This window comes from Gallinula chloropus (genome assembly GCF_964237585.1).
Source record: "Gallinula chloropus genome assembly, chromosome: 18".
In the NCBI taxonomy this organism is placed as follows: domain Eukaryota; kingdom Metazoa; phylum Chordata; class Aves; order Gruiformes; family Rallidae; genus Gallinula; species Gallinula chloropus.
The window spans coordinates 10,390,472-10,417,561 of record NC_140103.1 but is presented as its reverse complement, the minus strand read 5'-3'; the positions used below and the strand labels follow the sequence as shown (position 1 = coordinate 10,417,561).

Sequence of the window (27,090 nt, the reverse complement as noted above, 5' to 3'; positions counted from 1 at the left end):
AGCCTCTGCAGAAGTGTCAGTGTCTCTGAACTGAGGTTTTCTTGCACACTGCTATTGCTTTCCTTACACAGAGGAGTAGTTTGGGCTTTGAACTCCTATTTTCTGTTTTCCAAGGAACGATTTCCTGAAGGAGATCAAGATCATGTCACGGCTGAAGAACCCAAACATCATCCGGCTGCTGGGGGTGTGTGTGCGCGATGACCCGCTCTGCATGATCACAGAGTACATGGAGAACGGGGACCTCAACCAGTTCCTGTCGCAGAGGGAGATCTACAGCAAATTTGCCATCTCAAACAACATTCCCTGCGTCAGGTAAGAGGCTCTGCCTGTGCTTGGGACCAAGCAGCAGCACAGAGCTCACAGTTTCTCCTGCTGTGACAGACAGTGACGTTCTCTCAGCCTGGCCAGGGCACACACTGTAGGCACCAGTCCTGCTTTGCATGGGGGTTTGTTCTTGACCCCTCCAGGGGTCTGTATTCCTGTGAAGTGGCCCTGGCTGGGGGATGTTCTGGTCATGGTGACTTATCTTTAGATGTGATGTTTACTGACGTGGCCATCTTTAGTTAGTGGGTTTCCATCAAGTACTTCATGAATATGGGGACCCAGTTGCACCACAGGATGGTGGGAGGAAAGGCAGGAATGCCTTGTAGGGTTTTGAGAAGGTTCATACGATCTCTGGATGTCTAAAAAGTACTACATGAGGGGAGTTGGGTGTAGGAAAGATGTCATCAGCCAGCAGGAGAATATTTGGCAAAGAAAACCACCTTGTCAGTTGTGAGAGAATCTCTCCTCCTCTATGGAAGGATTAAATGTAACATAAAAGTGTCTCTGCCATTGCAGAAGTGCCACACACAGCTCTCCTGAGGGAAGGACTAACGTGTTCCACTGGATAAAGAAACCTGTGCTGGTCAGAAATGACTGCATTGCTTAGCCTTCAGCACGTACCCCCACAGGGGATAGAGTTATTTATCATGAGAGAAAGGTAGCTACAGCAAATTCTGCTGAGGGGACTGGGCAGGAGATGGTCTTGCCACACCAAGGCAGCAGTGGTGTTTGTGCTGGCAGTCAGTGGCCCTGTCGGGGAGTGTTAAACTGGCATCCTGCAGAGTCAGACACTGGGAGCTGGAGGATGAGAGGGTTTATATCTGAGTGTAGAAACACATTCCAGCTCTCTCCAGTCTCCTGTCCCTCCTGCACTTCCAAAACAGCTTTCACCTTCAGATTGGTGGCTGGCTTTTTTCCTGGCCAAAGCCTCAAACTATCCTTTCTTGTTTATCTCCCCTTCATCTCTCAGCTGACTTCAGCACTGTCACACACACTATTGTTCCTTGGTTCCCACTGCTTACCTCTACCCCTGGCTTTTCTTTCTCTCCAGCTGATCCTCCAGCCTCTGCTTTTGTCCCTTCCAGCCAGACCTAGTTTCACATTGAAGGCAGCAGGTGTGACTGGCTCAGGTGTCTGTAGGCGAGTTGTTTGGTGAACTGTGTCCCCATGCCAAAGGGTGCAGCACGTTGTCGTTTAGATACCATGGTTGTGTTTTTCTTGTCACCAGAACACAAAGAGGAGGAGACTAAGAATTCCTCTTTCTGAGCTTTCCCAGGAATGCTTACTGCCAGCAGCTCCTTAGACTTGTGACAAACACCTGGTTGTGTGAAGCTTTTGAGCAGGCACAGGGGGAAACAGGCAGAGCATCAGTCACAGTGTGTGAGGAGTGCTGGGAGCCAGGTGGTCCAAATCCTGTCTGGGTATCCTGCAGCTTTATTAATATTACCTTAGTTTTGCTAATGTTGGGGGGGGGGATTAAAATTATGTTAGATGGAAAATGCATCCATTTAATATCCCATAATACATAAAGCAAGCTCTCTAATGTTAAGTGGCATTCCTGGGCTAATGGAAGCATGCAGTAGGGCAGCCTTGAACCACCAAGCTAAGCCATACCTTGGGTACAGGACTCTCAGGTGGCTTCACTGCTCATCTCTCTGCAGAAAGTTGGTGCATTTGATGCTTGAACTCTTTGAAAATTGAGACACACGAATGCTTGATGATGTAAACACCTAAGGGACATCAAACTCTCCAAGGGCCCTGAATTTCAGGGCCAGCTTGTCTGCTCTTGCTTGGTGAGCGGAGGGACTCGCTTAGCCTGGCAGATGGGGGTGGTAGTGCCCTGCGACTCGATAGCTTCATTTCAGTGTAATGGGAAAATGAAGACAAATCCCTGTTAATACAGGAAACCTGAGGAGGGGCTGAGTGTGGGCAGTGCTGCTGACTTCTCTTTGTTTCCTTTTCTTCCAATGCAGTTACTCCAACCTGCTGTACATGGCCACCCAGATCGCCTCGGGGATGAAGTACCTGGCGTCGCTGAACTTTGTGCACAGAGACCTGGCAACTCGGAACTGCCTGGTGGGGAACAGCTACACCATCAAGATCGCTGACTTTGGCATGAGCAGGAACCTGTACAGTGGGGATTACTACCGCATCCAGGGGAGAGCCGTGCTGCCCATACGCTGGATGGCCTGGGAGAGCATCCTCCTGGTAGGGACTGCCCAAAACCCATCATCTCTCTCCCTTCCTCTGAGTTTTCCCTGTGCCCCTGAAATAAATAACATGTGTAATGGTCCTTTTAGCATCTAAGCATGTAGGCCCAGGTGAGACTTAGGTTAGGTTGCATTGGACATAACTCAGTCCTGGGAAAGGAGCAAGTCCTGGCAAATACAGTACAGATCATCTGGCATGTCATTCCTGCTTTGTGCCTGGTGATCAGAGTTCTGCCTGAGTTGGGAGGAGATTGCCTTTCTCTGCTTGTTTCCCCAGCTGTGAAGCTGAGAGCAGCAGAGACAGAATCACAGGGTTGGAAGGGGCCTCAAGAGATCAAGTCCATCCCCCTGCCAAAGCAGGTTCCCTAGGACAGATCAGCATCCAGGCAGGTCTGGAATATCTCCAGAGAAGGGGACTTCACACCCCAGCCTTCATGAGTTTCATGTGCTAAGGCTGGTTTTGAGGTTAGGGCTTGCTTTTGTGTTTAAGGGTCCTGCTGGCTTCCCTTAGGAGACTGGTCAGCAGCCCAAACACAACCAGCCTGGAGGTGGTTCCTCAATATTCAGCCCCATATTTCTTTCTCAAACTCGTCGGTGTGACCACCTGGTTGTAGTGACTTAAAACACGCTCTCCAAGTACCCAGAAATTAATTGCCTCTGCTGTGAAGGCTGCTAGGCCTGAGCTTTTTGGAATTCACCCTCTCCTCCTGGTTACAGCTACATCTGACCCATTAATCACTCCCCTCTTCCCTGTGTGAACATCTTCCAGGCACTTACAGACTGCTGGGTTGCCAGATAAGCCTGGGCAGTCTGGGTCTTGGATGTTTTCTGCCCAAGCAGAGCCTCCAGCCCCCAGTTGCTCTGTTATTTTCTGAGCTTGACTTTCTCACTACATGAGAAACACACTGTTCCAAACACAGCCTGTTGGGACACGTTTTTCCAAGGCAGAAAACAGGGACAGGGAGTGGACTGGCACCAGCTTCTCACACGTGCAAAGATCAAAATCATCTTGGCCTTTCCCTGAGCCTGCAGTGAGCTGTGGCTCTGCTGCTCCCCACCCCAGGGCTTTGCTTCCTCTTCAGAGGCTTCTTTGGTGCTGTGCTGCTGTGTTTCAGGGGGGCAGGCAGCAGCTCTGTGCCCCACTGCAGTCCCTTTTCCTCCTGCCACAGACAGATCCAGGCTTTCTCAAGAGAGCCATCAGTGCCTGGCTCTCTCTGGGACTTTGTCCCTTGGTGCACTGCTGGTCACCTGCTCTGTCCCAGGTATGAACTCTGTGTCCTCCTGGGCAGAGGGTGTTAGGCTGATGAAAGGGGTTTTGCTGAATGCTGCTGTGAGCAGCCTGGGCTTACAATGTCTTTTCACTTCACAGGGCAAGTTCACCACAGCCAGTGATGTCTGGGCCTTCGGGGTCACCCTCTGGGAGATGTTCATCCTGTGCAAGGAGCAGCCGTACAGCCTCCTCTCGGACGAGCAGGTCATCGAGAACACGGGGGAATTCTTCCGGAGCCAGGGCAGGCAGGTGAGAAAGCAGACAAGGCCTCTCCTTCCTTCACATGACCCAGCCACATCCAGGTGGATCTCCCCAGGCCCTTCTGCTGGCCTCACAGCATCTCCAGAAGGTGCTGCTTCTATTGCTCCTCTTTCCTAGCGCCTCCTGCCTCTCCTCCCCTTCCGCAGACTTCCTGCTTTCCTCTTTGGAGTCCCACTGGACAAACAAACCTCTTGTCCCTGTCCAGTGCTTCTTCCTTGTAAGTCACTTCTGTTCCAGTCTGTGCTTGGGGCCCTGTCCTCATAGCTCTTCTGGGCTCTCCTGCACAACCCTTTTGCTCTCTGTCGGATCGCTCTCCCACTAGTGTTTCTCTGAAAGACAAGGCAGCACTTGCTGAGGTAGGTTAGGAGGAGCTGTTGAAGGTCAGGGCTTAGATACTCCCTGTAGTATTTCCACACATGCCAAGAAGTCTTTGGCCATCTCTAGTTGCTGAAGGGTTTTTCTGTGTCACTTTGTCCTCTCCCATGAGCTCCCAGGCAGGACTGTGCTCTCCACTCCTGCTGCCTTTGGTAGGTACCAGTGATGGTGCTAAACAGAGCAGGACAGTCCAGCCCAGCACCACAAGAGCACCTGTAGTTTGTGCTCTCCCAAAATTCACCTTTAACATCAAACCAGTTCCAGGATTAAGGGGAATAAAATAATGGGAGGTTTTATTCACCATCTCCCAAATACCAGTGGTTTGGTGAAGAGCCTAAAAGATGTGTATTGAAATGAGGGGGTGTGGGGGGGACAGTAATTCTGCCAAACTGTGCTTTAGATAAGCTCTAAAAGGTGTTTTTTCTGTTTCTGCTGACAAGCTGTCACGGTGCTTAGAAAGCCTCATGGGTTGTCTACGGTGAGTGAAAGTATTTGGATTTTCTTGTGGTAACTTTGGTTTGTGTTTTGCTGTCGCTGGGAAGACAAACCTCTCTGAAGCATTTGTGTTTCCTGGGGGACAAAGGACTGTTCTGTGACCAGCTCATCAGACAAGTTGGCAGGGTGTCTGCAGTGCCATTTGAGGTGGCACCAAAGCACTGTCCAGACTCCAGATTCGTGCTTAATGGATTCCAAACACTGCATGATGTCCTGTAGCCCAGAATGAGACTGTCCTTTTGGTGTTAATTTAGTGAAGGTTGAGTTCTTCCATGCAACCCCCCACTGAAATACCTGTACTTTCCTTCCTTTCAGATCTATCTCTCCCAGACTCCTCTGTGTCCTAACCCTGTGTTTGACCTGATGCTGAAATGCTGGAGCAGGGATATAAAAGACCGTCCCACGTTCGACATGATTCACCACTTCCTGCTAGAGCAGATGGAATCAAACATTTGACTTCAGGAAGGAAAAGAGACAAACTGTTGAGAACAGTGTGACTCTGGGGTCTCTTTGCCTGTACCTCATGGGAAGATGGTCAGGCCACCTTGCTCTCCTCCCTTGACTGTTCCGTATTTAAGTTGAGATGTCCATGGCAGCTGCTCACTCTATTGGCCATGGTCTGACGTGCAGGACCAGAGGATCTCATTTGGGTTGGAAAAAAAAAAAATCATCTCCTCTTCTGAATCATTTCCTGGGAATACTGTGAGAGGGGGTTTATTAGACACCCACACACCTTTGGGCAAAGAGAACGAGTAACACTTCACGAGGGGCTCGGAGCTCTCTCCTGGGCGGAACAGCTCCACTGAGAGGCTCCACTCAAGAACAGACTTGTAGAAGTAAAGACTTCAGTCTCCTAAACCGATTCCATTAACTCAAATGGAAGTCTTGTGCACATTAGCAAGCGTTTCTGTATGCCCTTGCTACAGATAGTATCTATAGTGAGAGACTAGAGAGTCTTAGAGCTTAGGGAATGGTTTGATGGACTCGAGAACCGACGGAGCTGGATTTAGCAACCCTTTGGAAGTGATGCTACCAGGGTCTACAGAGGACACTGATGGAAGAGTCCAAGATGATGTTCTTTTCTCCTGTGGTTGTTCAGCACTGCTTTTGGTAGATATGTGCGTTTTTTTTCCCCACACTGGATTTTTTTTTTTTCTAGAGGAAAAAAAAACTTTAAAATGAATGTTTAAGGTCACAGGAGGTCACTGGGGTGGGAGATCTTCTCTTGACCTACAAATTAAGGCTAGGGTAGGGAGTTTGTATTGAAAAGTAGCTGATACTGTACTACTGTCACTATGTAGATTTATTAGCCTAACGAACTTGTAGCCACAACGGACTGATGTGCAATTAATCCTGTATAAGTACCCATGAATATGAGATCTGTCAGTGCTGTTCCACGTGCAGAGGGAACTTGGGTTGGGTGGAACTCAGTGGCTGAGAGCAGAACCTGCTGTGCCACTTGAAATAGCTGGTGTGAGAGGGGAAAGGAGCAGAGCACGGGCTGTCCCCTGGCACACGCGTGTGCAAAGCCCACAGACACGTGTGTCTCGGCTCTGCGGCGGGGTTGGTGCTGCCACCCAGGCAGATGCACTTTGGCCCAGGCTCCTGTGTGATGGGATCTGGCACTGGGAGGTGGGACAGACAGATCCCCCCTGGGTTTGGGACGGGGTTCCGGATGCTCCCTGCACAACATAAAACAATTTCCTCATTGAACGTGGGGTTGGCTTTTGTTTGTCACACCACAAACGGCTCATTCTCTGCAGGGCTTTAGAGGGCTCCAAGGTCCCTTTGGAGTGAGTTAGAGAATTCAGCTCATTTCCACAATAAATCCATTGTGGATTTACCAGGTGCCTGGGGAATACTCTGCTATTCCCTCTCTAATCCTTTAGCGAGATACTTAGGACCAAACCAGATATTCCATGAGCTGGGAGAAGGTGGAAGCTCAGCACTTGGCTTTCATTCAACAGCTTCCAGCATCCCATGCATTTCCAGTAAAGAGAATTCTTATCTTAGCCACAAGGATGGTGTAAACAGCTGTCTGTGCTGCTGTCCAAACAGCTCCAGCACGAGGGTAACTGGCTGTTTTACTGAAAGAAAAAGCCCTGCTGCTGAATTGTCAGGCACCAGGACAGAGCATGGCATGGCCATGGCAGAGCAAACTCTGTTGGGATGTTTCCCAGTTGCAGCTCACTTGATGGGACCGGTCCCCAGTTGTCCTGCTGCAGAGCTGGCTGGGGTTGCAGGTGTGTGGCCACCTCCATCCGGGCCGGTCCTCTGAGCCCCCTGCAGTGACTTGGAGCCGGAGGGTACAACTCATCCCATCCGATGGCAGCCGCGTGTCGATGGTGCTTCCGGAGCATTCCTGCCCCATCCCAGGGAACATCCCCAGGTACCACCCAGCCCTGTGCGTGGTCTCCTGGACCTCAGAGGTACCAGCGCACTGTAACGTCACCCGGACGGGGTTTGTACTTCTGTTGTGTCAGGACGCGCTGTTCTCCGCTGACATGTTGACATAGGATGTTTCTCTCCTATCAATAAATTCTGATGATAACCCTGACTGAGCCAGTTCCTGCTCTTTAACCAGGTGCCTGTGCTGAGGATGCCTGTTCTGCTCTGGTTGTTCAGGAGCTCTTTGGTAGGTCGGTGACCCACGGGTTTGGGAGGAGCAGCCTCTGGCTATTGAAAGGAGTGAGATGCAAAGGGGGGATCCTGGCCTGACACTCCCGGGAGTGTCCTGAGGAGGATGGTGGGGCCTGGAACAGCCTGGGATAGGTGTTTGGTGCCATCAGGATGGTTCTGTGTTTCAGTAGGCAATTTTTTTCATGCTCTTATTAAACCCAGAGGAAGTTCTAGGCTGGGAGTGACCTTCATAGGTCTGGAATTCAGGTGTCCACTAAAAGCTGAGCTAACAGCAAAGCTGTGTTGGGGTGCTCGGGGTGTTCCCCAGCTGAGCTTTGAAGATCTCCAGGAATGGAGATGCCACCACGTGCCTGGGCTGTGCCTCTCCCTGTGGAGAGCCCAGTGTGCCCCTTGCAGACCCACCCACCCTGCACACCTGGTGTTGCTGGGGAGATCTGTCCCTGCCAGAGCTCGGGTATTTGGGCAATCACCAGCACACTTCTTATGAAGATGGGAAACTCCAGGTCTCAGTTTAGGCAGTAAGGGCACAAGGGTCAAAGCAGCATTTGTATCTCCTCAGATACAGATTTGGGTGGAGTCTCAGGTACATAAACACACGAATCACCCTCGAATACTTTGAGTTCTGGTTAGTAGCTTTGAAACCTTAAACTGATTCAGCCAGCCACATGGCCAAGCTCCTCAAGGCCATGGAGGGACCTGGCAGTGGAGCAGGTTTGCTGCTCATGTTGGTGAAAGAGATGCTGGTGCAAATGGGTTTGGCTTGAGGGTGTCCTGGCTGCAGTGGCTGTTCAGTAACCAGGAGACCTGTCTCCTTGGCCAGTTTTCAGCTGGACATACAGTGATGGGAATGGGAACAGCTTTTATTCCACAGGAAACAAGGCAGCAGAGGATTGTATCCTCCAACAGCCTGTCTGGGAGGGCAGCAAGGAGCAGGAGAGGTGGGCTGAGACTCCCTGAAACCTCTGTCTCAGGGTTTCCTCACCAGAGGTGGTGTGCACATGGCTGTGTGTGTGTGGGCAGCGCTGGCCTGGCCACGCATGGGCTGTGCCAGTGACCAGGGCATGTGCACCCAGGCTTTCCTGAGCTGTGGGTGCTGCATGTGAACTGCTCTGTGAACAGGTATTTGTGCTGGGACTGCTTCTGGGGAACATCTGGCAGTGCTTGTCCTGAGGGCTGGGAGCCTTCAGGAAGCCTGACAGGCGCTGTGACATCTCCGTGCTCATCCCAACTCTGCAGATGGGGGAGAGAAAAGATGAGTCCAGAAGAACCTGACAAGCTCCGTGCTGGAGCTGGAATGCTGGTGGGTACCAACATCGCTCCTGGCACCATCACAGAGGTTTCCCAGGCGACCAGATCGCGCTGCATCTCCTTCCTCCCACACCCACCACCCAGAGCTGCCACATTGCCATGGCAGCCCAGAAGGGAAACAGCTTCTTCCCTCCCAGCCCCTACCATGTGCCTGGGTAAGTGCTGAACCTCATCCGCAGCGTCTGCTCGTTTCCAACACAAGCAGCTGTGGCTGGGGCCACGGGCTACTGAGCACTCAGGGTATTTGGGGGTATTTTTAAAGACTACTAAATATCCCAAGTAAGAGTAAGGCACAGATAAAGGCCTTTAAGGGAGAAGCTGAAATTTTGGGGGGTTCTCCCGACATTTGTTTCAAGCTACCGAATGTTACCAAGGCTGCTGGGCAGGTTTGGCTCCCAAACTGTCATAACTCTTGAATGGAGGATGTTTGAAGATCTCCCTTGAATAAATAGTTGCACTGACACAAAATGCTCTTGTCAAGCTGGCAGGAGCACAGTCCTGCCCCGGCTTAGAGCTCTCTGAAGGGTTCTGTGGCTGTGGGTGCTGGAATTGGGGTGCTGGATAGTTTGGTTTGTTTCTTTTTGCAATATTCTCTTCCAAAGGCTTGAGAAGAAGAAACGAAGTGATCATGGGCCAGAGGTAACAAGTTACTGGTTAAAGGTGATATGTTGACAGGCTTTGGGGTGAAGCAGAGACACGTGTGGGTCCCTGGTGCTGGGAGACAGGGTCAGTGACATGTAAATGGGCTGGAAAGGGCTGGGTGGTCACCAAGGGGAAAGGAGCTGCTGTAGGTATGAAATCATTTGGATTTGTGTAGCCTGAGGGATCTTGAAGGGTGTCAGGGCGACCTCCCAGGACAGGGGGGCTCATGGCAGCCCAGGCTGTGAACCCCAGCACAGAAACCAGCCACATCCCACTCAGGTAACGGGCAGAGGCAGATCCCAGGAGCAGGTGGGGAGCGTTTCCCCCCAGCGATGCCCCAGCACTGCCCATCCCATCAGAGCAGCGTGAGGGATTTTCCATGACTGGTCTCTGTACCTCCCAAACTTACGTAAGCTCCGGGGCTGGGGGGTGACACGTCCTGCGCTGCTGTGGCTGTCGGAACGATGCGATGTGTCAGTCGGAGCGCTGGCAGCCTGTCACAGCTGGGGAGAGGCAAGTAGCAGTGAGGAGGGAGCTGAGGCTGGGCTTGCACCTCCAGAAGCCCCAAACCCCTCCCTCGCTCCTGCCTGTGGACAGACACCCCCCTGCACCCCACCAGCAGCAGCTCTGAGCCCCAGTGCTGAGGTAGCACCCCAGGCTCTTCCTCTCCAGGCTGCTGCTGGTTCAGTTGCCAGAGGCAGGAGGAAGAACTGAATTCTGCCGTGGGTCTGGGTGGTGACGTGCAAGGTCCTGGTGTCACCCCGAGCCCCTGAGGAAGCCCCTGTGGGCGGTGGGGGTGCTGCTTTGCATCTGGTTTGGGTGGCTGGGTGCAAGGAGGAGCTGCCTGAAGGGCATCACCGCAGCCCGGGTTCTGCACCCTGTGCTAGGTGCTGGCAGGAGAAGGAGGAGGAAGATGCTGTGTCAGTGTCTCACCAGTTGTCCCAGGTGCTGTGTTGGTGAATCTGCAAAAACAAGGAGAGCATTGAAACCGGTTGCTGTCACTCAGGTTGGGCAACGGCCCCAGTTGGGGCTCTGAGACACTGCTGTGGAGCTTGAGAGCACTGGGAAGGAACCCCCAGGGTGTGGGATGGTTTGGGAAGGGCTTGGAGAAAGGAAAAGGGGTCAATCCATGAATTCTGGTCACAGGGCACAGCTCTGCCCGCCATGTCCTGGCTTGGTGGAGCTGGGAAGGGTGTGGAGCACAGTGAGGACGGGCCCAGGGCCAAAGCTCTTCCCTGGCACTCAGGAAGGCTGAGCAGGTTTGGGTGACACAGCCTGGGGAGAGACGAGTGGAGAGGTGGCTGAGTAAGAGAAAAGCAAGCTGGGGCTCAGGTTTGGGGAAGGAAAGGACCCGCTGCCTCGCGAGGGGGCTGGAGCTCAGCTGCTGCAGTTCAGCATCTCCAGCTTCTGGATCCAAGTGTCAAGAGAAGTTCCCAGAGCCTTGGCACTGTGGCCTTTGTCAGCAGCACTTGTAATTCACTTCTGCAGCAGCTCCTTTCTCCATACACCCAGCCTGACTCGCCCGAGCTCCTCGCATTACCTCCCTTTTAATTGCTTGTGAATCGAACCCTTTTGCAGCCCCACCATTATTTTATTCAGGATCAAAATCCCTCTGGCCAGCCTGTAATTACCTGGGCTGTCATTTGTGCTCTTGCTCAGCTTTATTGTCCTGGTGCAGCTTCCCTGTGTTGCAAGAGGTTGGGAAAATCACTGGGGCTGAGGCACCGGGCTCCTGGGGCAGCGGCCGGTGAGGGATCCAGCATGCAAAGTGGGCAGACTTGCCAGGCGTAATGTGCAGCTCGGCTGGCTGGTGTGTAAGGTATTTGGAAGGGAAAGTACTTACTCATCATCTTATGATCCCTGTGCCTCAGCCGGCTGCATCCCCGGCTGCGCGCTGGGAGCGTTGGCTGTTCCTGTCTGTGCGCTGCAACCAGCAGCTCTGCCTTTCTGCTTCCGACTGCTTGGAGGAAATTTGATGCTGGGAGTAGCTAAATACCTCTGCTTGGCACTGGTGGACTCTGGAGCGGCACCAGCTCTATTCTGGGTCACCAAAAAGTCCCAACTGCCTGTCCCAGAGAAGCAGCCTGTGGCTCCTCACCCCGTGTGCGGGGCCCAGCGCAGTCGAGTGATGTTTGTCGGTGGGGCTGAGATCCCACCGTGCTGTGCCTGAGGGAGGGGGAGAGCCCAGGGGTACACAGTGGGGAGGTTTGGTGGCTGCAGTGAAATAGTTTTTCTGGTTTTCTGAGTTTCAGTGGGCAGTGCCTGGTACCTCCCCGTGTGCCGGAGCAGAATTTCCACCCAAGACGTGTTTAACTGGGAGCACTACTGTAACTGGGGGGCTGTCGCAGTGCCCACAGCCCGTGCTGTGCTCACACCCTGCTTCCCTTCCACGGGTGCTGCCTCAGCCACACTCCCTGGGCTGTCCATGTCCCCCTGAACTGAAGCCCCAGCCTGTGCCTGCACACGCCTGTGAATCTGAGCTGGTGTCCATGCTCACATGTACAAACATGCCTGTGAACACACGTGCTCCCCTGGCTTCACATGTAACCACACACACCTCCTCACGCTCCCCATGAGCACAAAAAGCTTTCCATGCCCCATCCCTGGGCTCACGTACCCGAAGCCACGTGTGCTCCTGCCCGTGGCCTTTCCCAAACCTCCTGAGCACCCGGGTTGTCCTGCCAGCCTGTGCCACCCATTGCCGTGGGTGACAGCTCTCCTTTGCTTTCCTCCTCAGCTACCAGGGCTTCGTCCCTCAGTACAACTACCAGTTTGGGGAGACTTTTGGCAAGACCACGTACCGCCTGCTGACCGACCCCGAGGTGAGGAGGAGCCCTCGCCCCGTGCTGGCACCGCTGCACAGGCACAAGTTCATCGAGGACTTCAGTGGGACAAACCAGGGGTACCTCCCCAGGCGTGCAGGTGAGCGGACCCTGGGCCTCATCCCTTCCCCAGAACAGGCTCTGCTAATGAGCACAGGGTTACTCACAAGCAACGGGGGCTCTGCTGACCCTTGACAGGCTCCAGGGGTGACATGGGATGTTGTCCATGGCATGATCGTAGCTCCAGTGAAGCAGCTGGGCTGCTCGTGTCTGGTGGAGAGGAGGATGTTCATTCCCAGGTCATCTTCAGTTAGAGAGATAAATGATGGTGTGTTAGGAACTCGCTTCCTGATTCTTCCCTGGTGTTCCCCCCACTGGTACCACCCGGCCTCATGCCCCCCCCCCTCCCCAAGGGCACGAGGGAGAGAGTTGGAAATGAGAAAGAAGTGGGAAAATGTCTGGGCTGAGATGAAGGCAGGTCAGTAACTGCAGTAAAATAGTAACCATAAACTGGAATAAGAAGGGAAATAACTAAGGGATTAATAAAACCCCAGGTAAGCAGTGTGGATGGAAACAACTGCTGTCCACCCACTGCCCAGCCAGTCCCCAGGCAGCCCCTGCCAACCTCCCCCCAGTCTTATCTCCAAGCATGACATCACATGGTTGGGATATCCCTTTGGTCTCTGGGGTCAGCTGTCCCAGCCGTGCCCCCTCCCAGCTCCTTGTGCACCCCCAGCCCACTCACATGTGGGGTGAGGAACAGAAGGGGCCTGGGCTCTGTGTGAGCTCTGCTCAGCAGGGACAAAACCATCCCTGTGTTACCAGCGCTTCCCAGCGTGAACCCAAAGCCCAGCCCCGTGCTGGGTGCTGTGCAGAGACTGAACCCTGTCCAGCCCAAACCATCCCACAAGCCAAGATCTGTCCCCCTGGGGAAGGTGGCCCTGCTGCCTCCAGGCCTTTCCCCCTGACCTGCCTGATGCTGAGCTCGTCCTGCCCAGAGCTCCAGCTCACATGAAATGAGGTGAGAACGTGGGTCTCGTTGCCTCTTGGTGCTCCCAGTGCAGCTCAGCAGGGTCCCCGTGCCCTTCCCACCTTTCCTGCTCTTCTAACAGGCCCCAGCTCCTCCACCAGATGTGTGGCAGGTGGGTTCCCAACACTGGGAAGTTGCAGGAATCTCCTCCCATGTCCCTGCTACTCCAGGAAGTACCTGGTGAGCAGACCCCAGTCAGGCAGGAGCAGCAGCCTCTCCATGACCCCAGTTACCCCTGAGGGCTGTGCCATCCCTTGGGGACACATTTGCCATGGAACACCATGGCAGGTGCCTAAACCACAACTGTCATGGGTGCCCTGTCAGTGGGAGTGAGTCCCCTCCCTGCTGAGCACCAGGGTGGGACCTGGGTCATCCTTTCCCTGGGAACAGCCACACCACAGCCATGTTTTCCCATTTCATGCTGGGAATTTGTGCTCTGTAGCCTCATGCACACTTCTGGCATTCCTCTTGGTCCTACCCCTGCTCTCCAGGATCCAGGTCTCCACTGCACAGGTGGTGTTTACAGGCTTCATTCCTGGGCTTACATTTGCATTTCCTTGGACTAAAAGGCAGTTTGGATGGACCCAACTAACCAGCTGACCTGGTTGCTCTGGCTCATTATCCTGTTCTCATTCTCTCCTCCCCAACCTTCACATCATCTGCCAGCGCTCGGCAGCCGGGAGCTCACGTTTGCTGCTGAAGAACGTGGCCACAGGCAGCACCTTGCTGTGCTGGTAACTTCAGCAGCAGCTCCTGCTGTCACGTCTTGAGGGATTCCTTAAACCCTTCATGGCAACTTCATTCCAGCTGCCTGGCATCCTTCCAGGTGTTTTACATGCTGGAGATCCAAGAGCTCCAGGCGGTGTTGGGGTGGCTTGGTTGCCTTGAGCAAATTCAGTCTGAAGACTTTTTCCCAAGGTCTGTTTTTGATGGAGCCTTGTTGATGGGCACCAAGCATTTTGTTGGTTTCTATCAGGTGAATCCCAGGATGTTTTCATGGGATGGATGGCACAGGCCAAGCATGTAGGAGCCCATAGATATTTACCCAAAGGGAAGGTGCAGGGCTCTCCTGGCTTTTCACTTAGTGCTTTACAACACAGCCTGCAAAACGTGCTGAAGGGCCTGGAGCATCTCCCCTGTGAGGAAAGGCTGAGGGAGCTGGGGCTGTTCAGCCTGGAGAGAAGAAGACTAAGGGGGGACCTTATTCATGTTTATCAATATCTTCAGTATGGGATGCAGGGGAAATGGGCAGCCCCTTTTCAGTGTCTGTGGGGACAGGACAAGGGGCAATGGCTGCAAGTCAGAGCATAGGAAGTTCCACAGCAACATGAGGAAGAACTTTTCCCCAGTGAGGGTGAGGGAGCCCTGGGACAGGCTGCCCAGGGGGTGTGGAGTCTCCATCTCTGGAGAGATTCCAGCCCCGTCTGGACGCTGCCCTGTGCAATATGAGCTGGGGAGCTGCTTTGGCAGGGGGGTTGGACCCCATGAGCTCTCCAGGTCCCTTCCAACCCCTGGGATTCTGTGATAAATACTTTATAACACAATTTTGAGCAGATTGCAAACCCAAATGCCCCCCAGAAGTTCTATACTCCTGCAGAAAGGGGTAAATTTTGGTCTACACCATTTGAGCCAGGAGAGGTGGTAACTCCCTGGGCCTGTCTGCAGACAAAGCCCTTGCTGGGAGATGATGTCCCCTCAGAGGCTTTCACTGTGACACAGATGTCCACCCAGCGTGAGGAGATTGGACAAGGCAGCAGTGACCAGAGGGCTGAAAAAGAAATGACCTAGGAGAAGAAAAATGGAAGGAATTTGGTTTGTTTAAAACAAGACAAGAGTGATGTAGTAACAGGGTTCCAATAGGAAAAATGTTGTCGTAGGGTGTAGGAGCGATCGGCCTCCGTAACCACGGAGCAGGGAGAAGTTGGCTCCGCTCCTGGCACAGAGCAGGAGGAAGCACCCGGGCTGGAGGTGTCGTTTGGGGCTGGGGCAGCCTGGGGAGCCACGTCATGGGATATTTTTAAAGGAAAGCCAGGCAGGAGCTGCCAAGCTCGGCTGTCCCTGCAGAGTCTCAAGCTCCAGGGTTCCCTCCCTGGTTCACAGCGGATGTAGTTGGCTCGTGCTGGCTGTTGGATACTTTTCCTCTCAGCTGGTGGCACAGCAGCCCCTTTCCTCAATGAGCAGCGATGGAGCCAGTGCAGGAACTCCCCTTGGACACGGGGGTGTCTGTCAGGGTGTGCTGAGGCAGCCCTGTGGAGAGAGGATATGGGATGGGGATGGGGTTCCCTGCCTCTGTAGCTCAGCTGATGGGATGTTACAGGTTGGGCATCACTTGGAATACAGGTTGAGTTGCTGAAGTTGCCTTGTTGGGGTTTCTCTGTGCTGGGGGCTATTGGCTGGGGCTGGGGCTCCCAGCCCCTGGGTGCTGTTGACCTCCAGGTTCCTTCACTCCACAGTGGGGTGCAGCGGCCGAGGTCCAGCATGATGGGGAACCCTCACCCTGGTTTCGCTGCTCCTTTCCCTGACCTCAGTGTCTGTCCCACAGGGTACATCCCCTATGAGAATGTCTGCGCTGCAACGAGCTTCCCTGACCCTGCCCTTGAGCCAAAACCTCCTGAGCCAGGCTCAGCAGAGGAAGAGCTGACGATGCTGCACAGGGACCCTGTGCCCCAGCACCACCCCGGCGAGTATGTCCCAAGGATGCAGTCGTCACACAGGTACCCTCGGAGGATGTCACACCCTCCTGCCTCTGAGGAACACGAGTGGCGACTGCCTGAGATAGCCCCAGCATCTGGACCTGTCCAGCTCAGCAGGGTCTGGGCAGGAAGCAAACCAGTAAGTGGTTTTGGGCTGGGAAGAGACACGTGGTGAGGGGTGCTGCTGTGGAGGGGTGGGTATTTGGGGGGCTGGTGGGTATGGAATGGGTCTCCTCAGCCAGGGGTGTGAAGAGGGAATTTCATACAGGTGCTGGTGGCAAGGACAAGGTTGAGTTGTGCAGAGAAACACCAAACTCCCATGGATACTTCTTGCAGTAGCAAATCCACCACATCTCCAGGGGGTTGTAACAATTAATTACTCTTCTTAATCAAAAATGTCTTAACTTCTCACCTGGGTTTTAGCTTCCAACCCCAGTTACTGGACTTGTGATACGCAACTGGCTTTGTGTTTCCTTCGTACCACCTGAGACCCCTGCCACTGCCCTGTGCCCTGTCCCCCCAAAAGCAGTCCTGGCACTTTCCTATGTGCTGAGTTTGTCACCCCTTCACGTAACATCTGAATGTCTCACCATCATTATCCCTTGTTGAAACACAAGCACTGGGGGAGGAATAACCCCATAGCCCAGTACAGGTTGGGGTGACCTGCAGCTCTGTGGAAAAATACCTGGGAATGCTGGTGGACAACAGGTTGACCATGACCAGAAATGTTCCCTCATGGCCAAGAAAGCCAACGGCATCCTGGGCTGTACCAATAGAAGTGTTGGCAGCAGGCTGAGGGAGGTTCCCTGCCCCTCTGCTCTGCCCTGGGGAGGCCTCATCAGCAATATTGTGTGCAGGGCTGGGCTCCCCAGGGCAGGAAGGACAGGGAGCTACTGGAGAGGGGACTGAAAGGGGCTATGGAGATGCTGAGGGGACCAGAACATCTCTCTGAAGCTGAGGGACTCGGGGCTGCTCAGCCTGGAGAAGAGAAGACTGAGGGGGATCTTCTCAGTGCTGATAAACCCTTGAGGGGTGGGCTCAGGAGGATGGGTCAGTCTGTGTTCAGTGGTGCCCAGGGACAGGACAAGGAGTGATGGGCACAGACTGGAGCAGAAGAAGTTCCACCTAACTGTGAGGAGGAACTTCTTTGTTGGGAGGATGGCAGAGCCCTGGGCCAGGCTGCCCAGAGAGGTTGGGGAGTCTCCATCTCTGGAGACATTCCAACCCCTTGAACCTGGGCACTGCCCTGCGCAGCCTGCTTGAGGGGATGCTGCTCTGGCAGGGGTGGGACTGGGGATCTCCAGAGATCCCTGCTGACCCCCATCAGCCTGTGATTCCATGGAGCTGGGTGCTGTGTCACAGCACTGGGATCACAGATGATGTTTGAGCCCCTTCCTCCTTTCCAGGCCAGAGCCAGCGTGTGTCACACCAGAGGCAGCCGCAGCCCCGCAAATCCCCCAAAGGCAGAGATTAGAGATTTGACGTGTGGAGTTAAAAGCTGCCTGGGATGTAAATCCCAAGAAGGGGCATTCCTGCTCCTTGCTCTGAGAAGCAGCTTTGTGAGGGATTTTGGTGCCCAAAGCTCCTCGCGTTCTCCCGGGGGATTTGGCAGAACCTCTGTGTATGGGGAGCTCCTCAGGTAAGGTGACTGCACCAGAACTTCTGGGAACAGCTCTTAGAGTAAAGCCACAAGAAATGGAAATGGCAGTCACCATTCCCAGGTGTCTGGCAGGGGTTGAAGCCAGAAGCAGGTTTTACTGGTGTTTATTTTATTTCTGCTTTTATTTTGTGCTTGAAAAGCTTGAAGGTGTGATGCTGCCAGGAGCTGCTGACACCATGGATGTGCAACGAGATTATCTGTTACCAAAACTGCTTATACCAAGGGTGATCCAACAGAAAGTCATTCCAGGTAAAACACAGGGAGGTCCTGCACAGCACGAGTCCAGCTCGGAAGAAATTGTGTCACCCTGTTGCCCCTGGGGAAATTTGGGACCTTGGCTAGTTGCTCCAGCTCCTTTGAATGCTTTGGGATGGAAAACATCCCTGGCTCTCCCCATGCAAGGGTGTTTCTTTGGGATGCTGTTGGCCCTGTGGATCTCACACTGAGGAACACGAGCCTGTGGGCAGGTAGAAGGGATGAAGGAGCCACCTCAGACCCCTGCAGCTGCTGGGCCAGGCTAGTAAAGGCTCCAGAAAGCCAGGAGAGACAAGTCACAGGCTCTGCACCAACACCAGCAGCTTGACAAGTGTCTGCTACCACTGAGGGTCTGCTGCTGCTTCTCTCCTAGAGGTAAGATGCTTTTCTGAGCCATCAAATCAACAAACAGCACCCTGTGGCACTGTCATAAGCTTACAGATCTCTGCCTTATAGGGAGATCATTGAGGGCCTGGAGCATCTGCCCTGTGAGGAAAGGCTGAGGGAGCTGGGGCTGTTCAGCCTGGAGAAGACTAAGAGGGGACCTAATTAATGTTTATAAATACCTTAAGGATGGGATGCAGGGGGAAATGGGCAGCCCCTTTTCAGTGTCTGTGGGGACAGGACAAGGGGCAATGGCTGCAAGTTGGAGCATAGGAAGTTCCCCACCAACATGGGGAAGAGCTTCTTCCCAGTGAGGGTGAGGGAGCCCTGGGACAGGCTGCCCAGGGGGTGTGGAGTCTCCATCTCTGGAGAGATTCCAGCCCCGTCTGGACACCACCCTGTGCAATATGAGCTGGGGAGCTGCTTTGGCAGGGGGGTTGGACCCCATGAGCTCTCCAGGTCCCTTCCAACCCCTGGGATTCTGTGATTCCCTTTGGGACGAGGGAGTTCTGGCTGCTTTTAGGTGACATATCTCGCTGATTTATGTTGTTTTAGACTTTAAATAGTTTCTCTCCTTTAATTAGTGAAACTTTGTTGAGTGTGTGTTACACTGGGAGAGAACACAACAGTGTGGTTGATGTAAAGAAAATACAGTCAGAAAATGAAATGCTTCTTCCACACGTTGAGGAGACCAGCAAAGATCAGTTCAGCCCATGGAGTTTTCCTTGGGCATCATAACAAAAAAAAAAGACTCTTTCAGAAAAGATACTTCACGTGTTAATTTGCCAATTTCAATGGGTGGATTTTTCCTTCCTATTCTCTGCCAAGGTTTTATATTTGTCCCAGCCCCTCCCACATCCAGGCTGGTTGATCCTTATGCAATATGTATGTGTTCATCCGAAAGGGTACTCTGGATTCATCCCCTGCATCACCTGGATCAATGGTGTGAACTACATCCAGGCTGTGAAGGAAGCCATGAGTGAATTTGACCGGCGCCAGGTACGTTATATCCCCAGATCTTCTTCCAGGAACACACCACTGACCTGGGTTCATCCACAGCACCGACAGCGGCTTCACGTACAGCAGCAGCGTTAGAGCTGGGGCTGTAAGTACATGTTGAAAAAAATCACGAGCAATTAAACTCTGTAACTTGTTTCCTTGGGACATTAAGGGAGGATAAGTGAGTTCATAAAAGGATTAAGCAGATCTGCTGAGGGTTGGTCCAAGGGTGGCTCTTAAAACTGCTGCTCTGAGTGCAGGATGCAACTACGTGCGCTGCCCTTGCGCCCTGTATCTTCTCTCCCCGGGTGGCAGAGCTGGCTGGCTTCCTGGGCAGCTTGGGTGGATGGATAGCTCTCCCTTTTCAGTAGCTGAAAGGCTTTTCCCTTCACTAACATCATTTGTCTTAAAGGGATCTAGAGCATCCTTCTCCTCCTCTTGGAAAGGCTGCAGAAATTCCCTACTGAAAAATACTCTGTCCCCTTGCTGTGAGAGCAGCCCTGTAACACCATATAATCCCCCTTCACTGGAAAGGGAGATCTCTCCCAGCAGAGGTGATAGTCTGCATTCAAAGCTACCCACTTCTTCCTGCCACCAGGATGGAGTGAGAGCCCTGGGATGCAGCCATCTCGCTGCTCCAGCGATGCTGAAAGCAGGTTACAACATTTCCAGCCCTTTCTGATTCACTGGGATCCACTGTGGTGCCTTTGCCCCAGAGCCTATGGGTCTGATGGAGAGAAAAATCCAAGGCTGAGAATTCCCAGCTTGGAAAACCTCAGCTGGGATGAAGTGACTCAGCAGGGAGAGCAGCAGGGCTGACAGTGCTCACAGCAGCCTGATGCTCCAGCTGACATGTATTTCCCTGTGCTGGCTTCCTTATCCTTTTCTGCCACTACTGACAGGGATTGAAATGAAGCAAACAGCCCCAGCCCCAGATGTTCTCAGACTAAAATGTGTTGGTTGCAAAGCGTTTCTGCCCCCCGCCCCCCGTTTCTTAAGGAAGGGCTGCCATGCAGTACATCAGTGAGGGAGGTGTTTCTCCATGGCAGGATTCAGCAGAGCCCAGGCTCACAGAGCTTGGCTGCAGCACGTCAGCACTGAAGGAAGAGAAGCACACTGAAAAAGAGATCACACCACGTTTCTGTCTAAGATGGCTTCTGACTTCAAGCCACTAATCTTCTGCCCTAAATCTCTGTTGCCCTAGGTGACGTGCTGGGCTGTGCCATGGATGGTTGCTTACTGTCTGCAGCAGGCACAATAATGCAATCCTCTCGCTCCAGTGCCGAGCTGGGGGAGCTGCAGCACCGGCTCCAGCAGCAGCACAAAGTGCTCTGAGGGCCCCACCGTGCTCGGCTCAGCTCCATGAACCTGGTCCCTTTGCCTCTGAGCAGGGTGTGAGCTGAGGGGGATGGAGCTTTAGGGGTTTTGCGGCTGTGGAGCTGCAATACCCATCCTCCAGCACAGCCCCGGATCTGGGTCTCAGTGGGAGGGCAGGGACAGCTCTGGGAGGTGATTTACACTCTCCCTGCTGTTAACGTGCCCTAAGCCTTCCTGTTCCTCCCAACTTGGGAATTACTGGCTAATCACCCTCAGTGGGATGTATGGAAAACAAACCCGGGTTGAATGACCCCAAACCAGAGCTGTGCCCACAGCACAGGAGCAGGCAAGGCATGTGCCCCACTCCAGCCTCACAGCACAGGGGATGTAGGAGCACAAGGTGTTTGGGACCTGCCAATGATGCACAGCAGTGATGGATGTGGTCCAGGCTGTAGAGATCCTGAGGACTACACCTGGGCCAGGAGCTGCTCTGTGCATCGGGGGTACGAGGCAGCTCAGCTGCCAAGACTGTCAGGAGGGAAACCTGCCAAGGGGAAAAAGGGGAAAGATGCAACATGGCTCCTCAGGAGAGGAAAATAGACCTGGAAAGGGAATTGCTGTGCACTGACCTAGATATTTTCTCTAACTTGGGGTCAAAGCACATGACTTGGGTAACAACAATACGGTGCACATGGGCTGCACTGTGCTGGGTTTGCTGTTTGTCTTCCAGTTTATGGAGCAAAATCCAGCCTGTGGCACTGTCAGGAGATACCCCCCATCATACTGGCCTGACAACAGAATCTACACCAGTGCTGGGCAGATCCCTGCCTACATGGGCTTCGTACCGGGTAAGTCGATCAGCTGAGTGAAAATGAAAAGCACTAATACTAATTACTGTCATTAAGTAGTGCTGTTATTAGCTGTAGTGTCCTAGCAGTGACAGTCACTGAACTGTTCCACATGGGTAGACTTATTTCCCCCTGGTCTGTGCCATCCCTCACCTTCCTGCCAGACAGCCCCTCATCCTCGCTGCCAGCCTGGACTTGTGCAGGAGGTTCCTCTGGTTTCCAGCTGCCAACACCCTGCTACTAGGGCAGGGGGAGAATGATTCTGTTCTATAAAAGCTTAAAGTCTGATAAAAAGCCAAAGGGGGGTGATACAAAGGGGTTGAGAAACCCCTTCACTGCCTTTTTTTGGTGCTATTATCATCAAGACAGGTGGTGGCTACCTGATCCTCAGCAGATATTGGCATTGCCTAAAAGAAGAGAGCTGAAGAAAGTTGTTTTGTTATGGGTATCGGGCTAAAATGTCAACAAATCTGCAATTAACACTAATACAGCACAGCCAAGAGCCCACAGTTCAGTAACAGGGATGGGGAACCATGGGGATAAGCTTGAATAAAACAAGTAATGAGGGAAATGGTAGAACAAGTAATGAGGGAAATGGTAGAAGAGACAGAATGTGGCAGAAACCAAAGCACAGTGGGAAAATACCTGGGCAGTGTTGGACTGTAGCTGGTACAGAGAATGTCTCTGTTGAGCCCAGAAGGTTGAGGCAGGGAACACGACTCTAAAGAGAAAGCAGTAACACAGGGCTGGTCTGCAGGGATGGCCCAAGGGAGGGATGGAGGCATCTTACACACTGATGCTGAAAGGCTGGACAGGCCCCCTGACTGCAGCCACAGAGAAAGGTGTTGGCTGTGGCCTGTGTCACCACACTCCTGCTCTGGGGGTGAGGGCAGGTGCAGCAGCTGCTGTTCCCAGTGTAGGACACTCACCTGTCTCCTCCTTGGCCTGGGAGCTCTGGGGTGTCCGGGCTGTTGCCTGTGCTGGATTGCTCTGGAGGGCTGTGCTCACGCCGCTGCAAGCTGAGCTCCCTGGAGAAAGGCTGTTGGGAACCAAGGGGGAACCAGACCCCAGAATTAATATGGGTCTGTGTGTCTCATCCTCTCTCCCCAAGCCTGGGGAGAACCAGGGGAGAGCAGCCAGTGCTCTTCAGGGGAGGACAACTCTAGCTCTGCCCAAAAGGGTGCTGGGGGGACAACATGGTCCTGCCCTGTGTGACAGGCAGGCTGGGGAATGCTCCAGTGCAATGAAAAGGAGGAAGGAAAAACCCACCCTAAAATCAAGGACAAAAATCAACTGGTCCAAGTCTTACCTCACACTTTAAACATCTGCTGTAGGTGAGTTCTGCTGTGTCAGTTTGAAGCCAGCCACCTGTTTCTGTAGCCAGACTCCCCTACCCCAGCAGCCATCACAATTTTAACTACTCCAACCAGTTCCACTCTGGAAGGAGAAACTTAATTTTTAAGACAGAAAACATAACAATCAGCTACAACTAAGACCAGTGAGCAGAATTTCTTCCCCAGGAAAGCAGCCTGCTCGCTCCTGTCCAGCCATTCAGGGGGGCAGGTTTCTGTGTTAGGTAACACTGCTCATAGTTACGGTTTCCACAGTAAGAATTTGCTTTGCTCTCCCAGGGCTCTCCCAAGTCAAACAGGACAGTTTGGGGCCTGGTGCTCAACTCCCCTCCAAAGCAGAGTCTGCAGCAACACCCTAGTTTAGTTTAAAACCCCCACAGTGGGTGACCAGTAAGGCTGTGAGCAGGGAGCTCTGTGGTGTCACTTGTCCCCAGGTGTCCCCAAGGCTCCTGAGATAGCCCACAGCTCCCCACCCTGCTGAGGGGCTGCAGTGGGCAGCCCAGCTGCTGACACAACACCCACCTCCACCAGCAGCACCTCACCTGCACTGTCTGGGTGCCCAGGCAGCCAGGGGCAGCTGTAACCAACAACCACCTGCATGAGAACCTATGCTGCCACTGCTCAGAGCTACTCAGCTCCCTGTAACAGGAGTCCACACACACAGAGACCTAAATTTAGACACAGCTCCAAGCTGAATTCCACCCTCCATGGGAAGCGTATCCCCCCTCTGCCAGCACCTTTAAATATACAGCCATACCCACCTATTTCTTCAGTTCCCAGACTGCCACCACAGGCAGTGCCACAAGCACCAGGCACCCGCCTCATGAGAGGGCAGGGAGAAGCACAGTTGCCTCAGTAAGGTGCCAGGCCTCACACCAAGCCCCCCCCTTTTTCTTTTCCAGAACTCAAACACACCTACGCCCTCACTTTTGGCGACAGCACCCGAAAAGCTTACCAAAAGGAACAACGGAGACGAGCTTGTGCACTGTGAAAAATGCTTTAATGGTGCCTGTACAGCATTTGAAGTGACTTTGAGACAGGAAGAGGAACACAACACAGACAGAGAGGCTTTGAATGAAAGAGTTCATACAGCTTTAAACAAAATTTACAGGTGTTCATCTGCATAGCTTTTATTCTGCTTCTTCCTCAGCCTCCTCCTCAAACTCCCCCTCCTCCTCAGCTGTGGCATCCTGGTACTGCTGGTACTCAGACACCAGGTCGTTCATATTGCTCTCAGCCTCTGTGAACTCCATCTCATCCATGCCCTCACCCGTGTACCAGTGCAGAAAAGCCTTTCGGCGGAACATGGCAGTGAACTGCTCAGAAATTCGTTTGAACAGCTCCTGGATGGCTGTGCTGTTGCCAATGAAGGTGGCAGACATTTTCAGGCCGCGAGGTGGAATGTCACAGACCGCTGTTTTAACGTTATTAGGGATCCATTCAACAAAATAGCTGCTGTTTTTGTTCTGAACGTTCAGCATTTGCTCATCCACCTCTTTCATCGACATACGGCCCCTAAAGACAGCGGCCACGGTCAGGTAGCGGCCGTGACGCGGGTCACAGGCAGCCATCATATTTTTCGCATCGAACATCTGCTGGGTTAGCTCTGGCACAGTTAAAGCCCGATACTGCTGGCTGCCACGGCTGGTGAGCGGGGCAAAACCAGGCATGAAAAAGTGCAAACGTGGGAAGGGAACCATGTTGACTGCCAGCTTCCTCAGGTCAGCGTTGAGCTGGCCCGGGAACCGCAGGCAGGTGGTGACACCGCTCATGGTTGCCGACACTAAATGGTTCAGATCACCGTAGGTTGGGGTAGTTAACTTCAGTGTTCTGAAGCATATGTCATAAAGGGCTTCGTTATCAATACAGTAGGTTTCATCTGTGTTCTCCACAAGCTGGTGCACAGAGAGGGTGGCATTGTAGGGCTCTACTACAGTATCTGATACTTTAGGGGAGGGTACAACACTGAAAGTATTCATAATTCGGTCTGGGTACTCTTCACGAATTTTGCTGATGAGGAGGGTACCCATGCCAGAGCCTGTACCACCACCGAGGGAGTGAGTAAGCTGGAAGCCCTGGAGACAATCACAGCTTTCTGCCTCCTTCCTCACAACATCTAACACAGAATCAACTAATTCAGCACCTTCCGTATAATGGCCCTTTGCCCAGTTGTTTCCTGCTCCGCTCTGACCTGGAAGAGAGCCATCGTCGTATTAGATTACGGTCACTGCTTCCTGATTACTGCTTGCAAGCAAAGCTTAGGGAGCATCGGGCTACAGAGAGACCCCGCAAAAGCTTTCAGTTTACGGAGGGCAGAGCTGCGGTTGCACACAAGCACCCTGGAAACGGCTCGGCAGGCACACAGAAAACATTCTTTATCAGTGATACAGAAGCCATGTCACTTCTCCTGATGTTAAGGAGGAGGTCGTGAGAATCGGAAGAGCAACGACCTCCTGCGCCTTCTCGGCCCCGCTCCCGGCCAGCGGCTGCCGTCATCCCCCATCCCCAGCGTTCCACGCCCGTCACGAAGCCCGGGATTAACCCCCCTGCCGGGGCCGCGCTCGCCTCAGGAGCATGTGCGGCGGGGAAGCCCGCAGTGCAGCGTCCCTGCCCTGCCCACCCCACCCCGAGAGCCGGTTACACGACAGGTCCCTCCCCCGCTCCCGGCGCACTCACCGAACACGAAGTTGTCTGGCCTGAATATCTGGCCGAAGGGCCCGGAGCGCACCGAGTCCATGGTGCCGGGTTCCAGGTCCACCAGCACGGCGCGGGGCACGTATTTGCCACCTGCAAGACAGGGAGAAGCCGTGACTGCGGCGCCGGGGGCGGCCCGGGGCGGGGGCGGGCGGCGCGCCGGGCCCTACCTGTGGCCTCGTTGTAGTAGACGTTAATGCGCTCCAGTTGCAGGTCGCTGTCCCCGTGGTAGGTGCCGGTTGGGTCGATGCCATGTTCGTCGCTGATCACCTCCCAGAACTGCCGGAGAAAACGGCATCAGGCGCGGCTGGGACTGGGCCCGGCGCGCCCCCGCCACCGGCCAGCAGCGCCCCCGCCACCTGCCCGCCCTCTCACCGCCCCCTGCCCGCACCTTGGCCCCGATCTGGTTTCCGCACTGCCCGGCCTGCAGGTGCACGATCTCCCTCATGATGGCGGCGGCACAGCTCTCCTCTAGCAGCGCGGCACTCCCCCCAACCGACACTGGCTGCGCCAGGCAACGGCCAAGCTTTATATAGCAGCGCAATGCGCGCGCAGCCTTCTTTTCCCCGCCCAGCCGGCCATCCACAGAAGGCTATTTGCTGCTCATAACGAGGCTCCGCAAATAAAGGCAGCTGGTTGGCAGAAACGCTGTCATTCAAGTCATTGGCTTCTCTCTGCCCCGCCCGCCTGTCTGTTGATTTTACTGTTAGGCAAGCGGGGCGCAGGAGCGCCCGCCCTACTCGCTCGGGACACTCCCGATTGGCTTAATTGAATGATTGATGTCGAGCGTGATTGGCTGCCGGCCTCAGGGATGAGCTAACGTCATTTGATTGGATGAAAACAAAGTGTCCTAGTAACCGTCGCAATGACTCCGCAGCAGGCGCTGGGCGGTGGCTCGCGCCGCCGCCTATTCCCGATGCCGTGTGCGCACTTTGCGCAGCGTAGGCGGGAGCTCCTCCTTACTGCGGGAGAAGGGGAGGGCGGTTTCCAGGGAAACCTGGCCGAGCCGTTTCCCCCGCGGGTCCCGACCGCACTCCCCCCCTCCCTCCCCTCCCCGCGCCTATCGCCTCCGCTCCTCCGGGAGGGCCTCCCTCAGACCGTCCCCGCCACCACCACCCCCCTACCCCGCCCTCAGTCTGTCCCGGGGCGTTGCAGCGGCTCTGTGGGGGTAAGGGAGCCCGTCTGCGCATGCGCGGGCTGCGGCGCCTTTCTAGCACTTTCTGGCGCGAAGCCGCCTGAGGCGGCGGGGTTGGGCGGTTGTTGTTATGGCAACCGCGCCTGGTGGCGGGAAGGGGTTAGGCGGGGGCACGGCCCGCGCTGGCGGCCCTCCCTCTGCTTCGGGCACCCAGCCTGGGCTCCGCGGGGCTGGGGGGGCCGCTTGGCCCTTCTTTGGGGAGTGCTGGTGGGAGGTGGGCTTCGCTCAGAGAGGGTGCCTGTGTGAGGTGGTGTCCCTGGAGGGGGCGGGTGGGGGCTCGCCCAGCCTGGCGTGGGGCAGGCAGAGCACTGCTGAG

General features: G+C 54.1%; 3 protein-coding genes across 3 annotated transcripts in view; 2 read left to right on the top strand and 1 right to left on the bottom strand.

Annotated features, from left to right (window-relative positions):
• The window catches only part of LOC311198436 (discoidin domain-containing receptor 2-like), a gene marked incomplete at its 5' end in the record, with an annotated part of 33,569 nt that extends 26,077 nt beyond the window's left edge, over positions 1 to 7,492 (top strand). Inside the window, 4 exons of the mRNA XM_084272385.1 lie at positions 115 to 312; positions 2,298 to 2,532; positions 3,904 to 4,053; positions 5,251 to 7,492. Coding sequence (XP_084128511.1) covers positions 115 to 312; positions 2,298 to 2,532; positions 3,904 to 4,053; positions 5,251 to 5,391 — 724 coding nt within the window. The 3' untranslated portion in view covers positions 5,392 to 7,492. The remainder of the gene's footprint in view (positions 1 to 114; positions 313 to 2,297; positions 2,533 to 3,903; positions 4,054 to 5,250) is intronic.
• Positions 7,493 to 9,994: 2,502 nt separating this feature from the next.
• On the top strand, positions 9,995 to 23,876 carry CIMIP2A (ciliary microtubule inner protein 2A; the record flags this gene model as incomplete). Its single annotated transcript, XM_084272738.1, has 7 exons — positions 9,995 to 10,038; positions 12,263 to 12,447; positions 15,920 to 16,091; positions 18,442 to 18,473; positions 19,274 to 19,368; positions 21,416 to 21,533; positions 23,788 to 23,876. The coding sequence occupies 7 exons, from the start codon at positions 9,995 to 9,997 to the stop codon at positions 23,874 to 23,876; spliced, it is 735 nt and encodes a 244-aa protein (XP_084128864.1).
• Positions 23,874 to 26,064, bottom strand: LOC311198381 (tubulin beta-4B chain). The gene is made up of 4 exons (XM_084272318.1): positions 25,971 to 26,064; positions 25,750 to 25,858; positions 25,562 to 25,672; positions 23,874 to 25,076 (listed from the first exon to the last, which is right to left on the bottom strand). Exons 1-4 carry the CDS (start codon positions 26,025 to 26,027, stop codon positions 24,016 to 24,018), a joined length of 1,338 nt encoding a protein of 445 aa, XP_084128444.1. The 5' UTR covers positions 26,028 to 26,064; the 3' UTR covers positions 23,874 to 24,015.
• Positions 26,065 to 27,090: the final 1,026 nt, after the last annotated feature.